At 42.7% G+C, this 8,570-nt stretch overlaps 1 protein-coding gene across 1 annotated transcript; it reads left to right on the top strand.

Moving 5' to 3' along the window:
* LOC107814777 (DExH-box ATP-dependent RNA helicase DExH12-like) lies at positions 1-8,205 on the top strand. The gene is made up of 4 exons (XM_016640239.2): positions 1-235; positions 373-3,356; positions 4,325-4,714; positions 4,832-8,205. The coding sequence occupies exons 2-4, from the start codon at positions 390-392 to the stop codon at positions 8,018-8,020; spliced, it is 6,546 nt and encodes a 2,181-aa protein (XP_016495725.2). The 5' UTR covers positions 1-235; positions 373-389; the 3' UTR covers positions 8,021-8,205.
* Positions 8,206-8,570: the final 365 nt, after the last annotated feature.

Here is an 8,570-nt window from a genome sequence, read left to right as displayed (position 1 = left end):
ATAAGGAAAGGTTATATTGCTTTTCCTTCTTCACTTGAAAAAAATAAAGCACGCTCTTTCTCAAACCCTAACGGAAGTTGTAGATTTAGAATCGACTTCATTCTGAGTCCAAAGGCTAAGAGTGGGGCATCTAGTCCAAATACTGCAGAAACTCGGATCCAATCAGATTAAAGGCGGCGAATTGGGATTTCAGGCGGTTGTCAACTACTCCTATATGTTTGAGGCGGCATAGTCGGTGAGTGCAAAGTTTTTTCTATATTAATTCGTCGCTGTTGTTATTTTTCTGTTGAATTTGTATTGTTGCACTTAGGGTTTATCTGTTTGAGCGGACTGATTTAGTACCGTCCATATTTTGTTATTGTGAAATTTTAGGGTTTCCTGATTGAAGAATGTCGAACTTGGGGGGTGGTGCAGAGGCGCATGCACGTTTCAAACAGTATGAATACAGAGCTAACTCAAGTCTGGTACTAACCACTGATTCTCGTCCTCGTGACACACATGAACCCAGTGGCGAACCTGAATCGCTTTATGGTAAAATAGACCCAAAAACATTTGGTGATCGAGCTTATAAGGGCAGACCTCCCGAATTAGATGAGAAACTTGAAAAGGCTAGGAAGAAGAAGGAGCGGCAGCGGGACCCACTTGTATCCGAACCCCCCACCAGGAAGAAGAGACGTTTACTTGTTCAGGAAGAAAGTGTTCTTACTTCAACTGAGGAAGGTGTTTACCAGCCTAAGACTAAGGAGACTAGGGCCGCTTATGAGGCTATGCTCAGTATGATTCAGCAGCAACTCGGCGGACAGCCGTTGAACATTGTGAGCGGGGCAGCTGATGAGATATTGGCTGTGTTGAAGAATGATAACTTTAAGAATCCTGACAAGAAGAAGGAAATTGAAAAGCTGTTGAATCCGATATCCAACCAGGTGTTCGATCAGTTGGTGTCAATTGGGCGACTCATCACTGATTATCAAGGCGATGGTGATGCTGCAGCGGTGTCTGGTGCAGGTGATGGTGATGAAGCTCTTGACGATGATGTCGGTGTAGCGGTTGAGTTCGAGGAGAATGAAGAGGAAGATGATGAAGAGAGTGACCTTGATGTGGTACCCGATGATGAAGAGGATGATGATGATGTGCTGGAAGCTAATGGTTCTGGTGCTATGCAGATGGGCGGTGGCATTGATGATGATGAGATGCGCGAGGCGGATGAGGGTATGGCCTTGAATGTGCAGGACATGGATGCTTATTGGCTTCAGAGAAAGATCTCTCAAGCTTACGAGCAGCAGATTGATCCGCAACAGAGCCAAAAGCTTGCTGAAGAGGTTCTTAAGATTCTTGCTGAAGGCGATGATCGTGAAGTGGAAACCAAGTTACTGGTGCATCTCCAGTTTGATAAGTTCAGTCTCATCAAATATCTTCTGCGGAACCGGCTAAAGGTAGTATGGGGTACCCGTCTTGCAAGGGCCGACGAGCAAGAGAAAAAGGAGATTGAAGAAGAGATGTTGGGTTTGGGGCCTGATCATGCCGCAATATTAGGGCAGCTGCATGCTACTAGGGCTACCCCAAAAGAGAGGCAGAAGATTCTTGAAAAAAGCATTAGAGAAGAGGCTCGGCGTCTTAAAGATGAGACTGGTGTTGACGGTGATGGAGAAAGGAGGACGGCAGTTGTAGATAGAGACGTTGATAATGGTTGGTTACTGGGGCAGCGTCAGTTACTTGATCTTGACGACCTTGCATTTCATCAAGGCGGTTTGTTGATGGCAAATAAGAAATGTGAGCTTCCAGTGGGGTCTTATAGGAATCATAAGAAGGGGTACGAGGAAGTTCACGTGCCTGCTTTGAAGCCAAAGCCACTAGCCGCTGGTGAAGAGCTCGTGAAGATATCCTCCATTCCGGAGTGGGCTCAACCAGCGTTCAGTGGGATGACACAATTGAACAGGGTGCAGAGCAAAGTATATGAGACTGCCCTCTTCTCTCCAGAGAACATTTTGCTCTGTGCTCCAACTGGTGCTGGGAAGACCAATGTAGCTATGCTCACTATACTTCAGCAAATTGCACTTAACCGCAACGAAGATGGATCATTCAACCACAACAATTATAAAATTGTATATGTGGCACCCATGAAAGCCCTTGTTGCTGAAGTGGTTGGTAATCTCTCCAAGCGTTTGGAACATTATGGTGTCCAGGTGAAAGAGTTGAGTGGCGATCAAACATTAACTCGTCAACAGATTGAAGAGACTCAAATTATTGTGACTACCCCAGAGAAATGGGATATTATAACCAGAAAGTCAGGTGATCGCACATATACACAGCTTGTTAAACTTCTTATTATTGATGAGATACATCTCCTGCATGACAACCGAGGTCCTGTCTTGGAGAGTATCATTGCGAGAACTATTAGACAGATTGAAACCACGAAAGAGCATATTCGGCTTGTTGGATTATCAGCAACTCTTCCAAATTATGAAGACGTGGCTGTGTTTTTGCGAGTTGATCTGGACAAAGGGCTCTTCCATTTTGACAATAGCTATAGACCTGTACCGTTGGCTCAACAGTATATTGGAATTACTGTTAAGAAGCCACTGCAGAGATTCCAGTTGATGAATGATGTTTGCTATGAGAAGGTGATTAGTGTTGCAGGCAAGCATCAAGTGCTTATTTTTGTGCATTCAAGGAAGGAAACAAGTAAAACAGCTCGGGCAATAAGGGATACTGCGCTTGCTAATGACACCCTTGGAAAGTTTTTGAAGGAGGAGAGTGTAGCTCGGGAGATTCTACAGTCTCATACTGAGCTTGTCAAGAGCAATGACCTCAAAGATCTTTTACCGTATGGCTTTGCAATTCACCATGCAGGGTTGGTTAGAACTGATCGGCAACTTGTGGAGGAGCTTTTTGCTGATGGTCATGTGCAAGTGTTGGTTTCAACTGCAACTTTAGCATGGGGTGTCAATTTACCTGCACATACCGTCATCATAAAGGGTACCCAGATTTACAATCCTGAAAAAGGAGCATGGACTGAACTCAGTCCTCTTGATGTTATGCAAATGCTTGGCCGTGCTGGAAGGCCTCAATATGACACTTATGGTGAAGGAATCATCATAACTGGACACAGTGAATTGCAGTATTATCTTTCTTTGATGAATCAGCAGCTTCCTATTGAAAGTCAGTTCATATCCAAGTTGGCTGATCAGTTGAATGCAGAGATTGTCCTTGGGACAGTACTGAATGCCAAAGAAGCATGCAAGTGGCTCCTATATACTTACCTCTATGTTCGCATGGTGCGGAATCCCACACTCTATGGTCTAGCTGCTGATGCTCTCAAAACTGATTATACTTTGGAGGAAAGGCGTGCCGACTTGGTAAGTCTTGTTTATATTCCGGTTGTTGATTTTTTCTTCGTAGCACCGTATTTGTATTGCTTAATGCTTAATGCTTAATGTTCAGATGTTTTGCACATATTCTCCGTGTTAATAATCGTGCGCTCCCATGAATATTGATGCTAATCATGGAAAAAGTAGTGTCTATGTTTAGACATAAATTCATACATTGTGGTGCTTGGGGATCGTGATTATGCATCCTGATACATTATTAATGGGTTTTTGTGTCAAGGAAGAATATTCTGTTTGGTGGTTGTTATTTCATGTTACTTTGGAATTGTGATTGGGTATTCTAGAATAAAATTTATGGGCTTTTGCTTCATAGGAGAATTTCTGTCAGCTGGTCAGTTTAATTGTGTTCTTTTATTCTTCATGTTTATAATCTTCTGTTCCCAAGAAAATTGATTCTAATCGTGAAAGAAGTAATGTCATGTGTGGGTTATGTTCATATGAAGATGGTTTTCAATTTGTGGTGCTTCCAAGTCGTGATTATGCGCCCTATTCCATAATTTATGGCTTTGCTTTAGAGGAGAATTTCTGTCAGTGGTTTTTATTTCGTGTTACTTTGGAATTGTAATTAGGTACTTGGATACAAAAGGTATGAGCTTTTGATTCAAATGAGAATTTCTGTCAAATGCTTAGTTTAATAATAGTTACTGTGTAGTTGCCCGTCAGGGTGAGTCGACGCCAGCTTAAACCAATACTATGGGAGAAGTAGTTGTTGATTATTTGGAGAGCTTAATGTTTCAATTAGTTTGAATGAAACAGAGCAAAGACTTACCTTCACTAGAATTGTTTCTATGATAGTCAATGGTGTAACATCTAATGCACGTGCTGTTCTTCTACCATTTTTAAATTGTTGTTCTGTCTTTGGTGTCTTGTACTGATATTATGATATTTTGGCATTCAAATTGTATTCCTTCAGAGTTTGAAATACTTACTGCTTGCAGGTCCATTCTGCTGCTACATTGCTGGACAAGAATAACTTGGTCAAGTATGATAGGAAAAGTGGATATTTCCAGGTGACTGACTTGGGTCGTATTGCGAGCTATTATTATATAACTCATGGGACAATCTCCACATACAATGAGCATTTGAAGCCTACGATGGGTGATATTGAACTTTGTCGGCTTTTCTCTCTAAGTGAGGAATTCAAATATGTAACAGTCAGACAAGATGAGAAAATGGAATTGGCAAAGCTTCTGGATCGTGTTCCTATTCCAGTAAAAGAGAGTCTTGAGGAGCCTAGTGCCAAGATCAATGTTCTTTTGCAGGCATATATTTCACGGTTGAAGCTTGAAGGGTTGTCTCTGTCATCCGACATGGTTTATATAACTCAGGTTTGTGTTTGTTGTATCAGTAACCTGTTAGTTGGTTGCCTATTTATTTCTTTTTTCATTCTTTTGTTTAGTGTTTTCTGATAGCGAGTTATCTAATCTAGTTATTTACTTTTGCAGAGTGCTGTGCGTCTGATGCGAGCCCTTTTTGAGATTGTTCTGAAGAGAGGATGGGCTCAGTTAGCTGAGAAGGCCTTAAAATGGTGCAAAATGATAAGCAAGAAGATGTGGAGTGTACAGACACCACTTCGACAATTCCATGGCATACCAAATGAGATCTTGATGAAGTTAGAGAAGAAAGATTTGGCTTGGGAGCGTTATTATGATCTTTCGTCACAAGAATTGGGAGAGCTTATTCGGTTCCAGAAGATGGGAAGGACGTTGCACAAGTTTATTCATCAGTTCCCAAAGCTGAATCTTGCAGCACATGTTCAACCGATTACCCGGTCAGTCTTGAGGGTAGAATTGACTATTACACCGGATTTCCAGTGGGACGACAAGGTTCATGGTTTTGTAGAACCTTTCTGGGTGGTTGTTGAAGATAATGATGGGGAATATATTCTTCATCATGAATATTTCATGTTGAAGAAGCAGTATATTGATGAAGACCATACTGTGAACTTCACAGTCCCAATATATGAGCCATTGCCCCCTCAATATTTCATCCGCGTTGTCTCTGACAGATGGCTAGGGTCCCAGACTGTTTTGCCTGTCTCTTTCCGACACCTAATTTTGCCAGAAAAATATCCTCCTCCCACCGAGTTACTAGACTTACAACCTCTTCCAGTTACTGCATTGAGGAATCCAGCGTATGAAGCAGTTTATCAGGATTTTAAGCATTTCAATCCTGTTCAGACTCAGGTTTTCACAGTGCTGTACAATTCAGATGACAATGTCTTGGTTGCAGCTCCAACTGGTAGTGGGAAGACCATTTGTGCCGAATTTGCCATATTGAGGAATCTTCAGAAAGGCCCTGATAGTACCATTCGTGCTGTGTATATAGCTCCACTAGAGGCTCTTGCCAAGGAGCGGTTCAGTGATTGGAAGAAGAAATTTGGAGACTATCTGGGAATGAGAGTTGTTGAATTAACTGGGGAAACAGCCAGTGATCTGAAGCTGTTAGAGAAGGGTCAGTTAATTATCAGCACACCTGAGAAATGGGATGCTTTATCTCGTCGCTGGAAACAACGTAAGCATGTTCAGCAAGTCAGTCTTTTCATTGTTGATGAATTGCACCTGATTGGTGGTCAAGGTGGTCCAATCCTGGAGGTGATCGTCTCTCGGATGAGATATATTTCAAGCCAGATAGATAATAAGATCCGTATCGTTGCTTTGTCAACCTCCCTAGCTAATGCCAAGGATTTGGGAGAATGGATTGGGGCTACATCTCATGGGCTCTTCAACTTTCCTCCTGGTGTCAGGCCTGTGCCACTGGAGATACACATTCAGGGTGTTGATATTGCTAACTTTGAAGCTAGGATGCAAGCCATGGCAAAACCCACATATACTGCAATAGTCCAACATGCAAGGAAGGGAAAACCTGCAATTGTGTATGTTCCCACGAGGAAGCATGCACGCTTGACTGCTGTTGATCTGATGACTTATTCAAGCATGGACAGCGAAGACACACCAATTTTCCTGCTACGATCTGCAGAAGAGCTGGAGCCTTTCGTGGAGAGGATCAATGAACCTATGCTGAAAGAGACACTCAAGTATGGTGTGGGCTACTTGCATGAGGGGTTGAGTGCCACTGATCTGGATATAGTGAAGACATTGTTCGAAACCGGTTGGATTCAAGTATGTGTAATGAACGGTACTATGTGTTGGGGAGTACCACTATCTGCACATTTGGTGGTGGTCATGGGAACACAGTACTATGATGGTAGGGAAAATGCGCACACTGATTACCCAGTTACCGATTTGTTGCAGATGATGGGTCATGCCAGTCGACCTCTTGTGGATAACTCTGGGAAGTGTGTCATCCTCTGCCATGCACCACGCAAGGACTACTACAAGAAGTTCTTGTATGAAGCATTCCCAGTTGAAAGCCATCTGCAACACTATCTCCATGACAATTTGAATGCTGAGGTTGTTGTTGGAGTTATTCAGAACAAGCAGGATGCGGTGGATTACCTAACATGGACCTTCATGTACAGAAGGCTGACACAGAATCCAAATTACTACAATCTGCAGGGTGTTAGTCATAGGCATCTGTCTGACCACCTCTCGGAGCTAGTGGAGAATACCATCAGTGACTTGGAGGCAAGCAAATGTGTCGCTGTTGAGGATGACTTTTTGCTTTCACCTTTGAATCTTGGCATGATAGCGTCATATTATTATATCAGTTACACGACAATAGAGCGTTTTAGCTCTTCTGTGACGTCCAAAACAAAGTTGAAGGGCTTGCTGGAAATATTGGCTTCAGCATCGGAGTATGAACAGTTGCCTATACGACCAGGTGAAGAGGAGTTGATAAGAAGGTTGATTAAGCACCTGCGTTTCTCCTTTGAGAATCCGAAATACACAGATCCTCACATCAAGGCTAATGCTCTTTTACAAGCCCATTTCTCTAGGCAAGTGCTGGGTGGAAATCTTGCTTCTGACCAGCAAGAGGTGCTTCTTTCTTCTACTAGGCTGCTTCAAGCAATGGTTGATGTTATTTCCAGTAATGGATGGCTTAGTCTAGCACTTCTAGCAATGGAGGTGAGCCAAATGGTGACACAGGGAATGTGGGAACGTGACTCGATGCTTCTCCAGCTTCCCCACTTCACGAAGGATTTGGCTAAGAAGTGCCAAGAAAATCCAGGAAAGAGTGTAGAGACAGTTTTTGATTTAGTGGAGCTGGAAGATGACGAGAGGCGTGAGCTCTTGCAAATGTCTGACTTACAGCTTATGGATATTGCCCGGTTCTGTAATCGGTTTCCAAACATCGATCTGACGTATGAGGTGCTGGACAGTGGTAATGTGAGTGCTGGAGACGATGTAAGTGTGCAGGTAACCCTTGAGCGAGATCTTGAGGGTAGAACAGAGGTTGGACCTGTTTTTGCACCTAAATATCCCAAAGCCAAGGAAGAAGGATGGTGGCTTGTTGTCGGCGATACAAAGAGCAACCAATTACTGGCCATTAAGAGAGTAACCCTCCAAAGGAAATCTAGGGTCAAGCTAGATTTTGCTGCGCCTGCAGAAGCTGGGACGAGGACCTACACACTCTATTTCATGTGCGATTCTTATCTGGGTTGTGACCAGGAGTATAGTTTTACACTTGATGTTAAAGCGCCAATGGGTGAAGATGACAGTGGAAGAGAATGATGTAGCTTTTCTTTTTTGATTACTTCCCCTAATTGCTTGCTTTTATTACTGTAGACAAGTTAGTGGTGATTAGTTATTTGTCTTTCTGTTGTACTAGATGCTTCCCTTTTGATATGCCGGACTTCGAATGGCAATTCTGCTGCTGATTTATAGCTTCTAGTGATTGGTTTGAAATGCTGGTAAAATGGTATGCCATGTTTATTTGATATCACTATTGTTTTTCTCACTTGGAAGGTTCTGCCCTCTTCCTTCCCCGTTTCTTGATCCAATTCAAATCATAAAAAAAAAAAATTCATTTCCCATCCACGGGGCAGGAATATTGATTTGATCTTCGATCCTGAATAATTAATTACCTGCTTTAATCTATCTAGTTCCTTCTTGTACAATTATTTGATGAAGTCTCGTCAAATAGCTCTTCCCCTTCCAGAGATGTCTGTTTAAAGCCTACTTGAACTGTTAGGTTTTTGCAGTTGGAAGGTGGTTGGACTCACTCTGATGGAGAGGGAGAGGGTTTAAATAGTAATGCTGTTTGTAAGAGTCGGAACAAGGT

The sequence above is a fragment of the Nicotiana tabacum genome, chromosome 22 (genome assembly GCF_000715075.1).
Source record: "Nicotiana tabacum cultivar K326 chromosome 22, ASM71507v2, whole genome shotgun sequence".
NCBI lineage: Eukaryota > Viridiplantae > Streptophyta > Magnoliopsida > Solanales > Solanaceae > Nicotiana > Nicotiana tabacum.
Note: the sequence above shows the minus strand (reverse complement) of the source record. Positions and strands in the feature narration are given on the sequence as shown.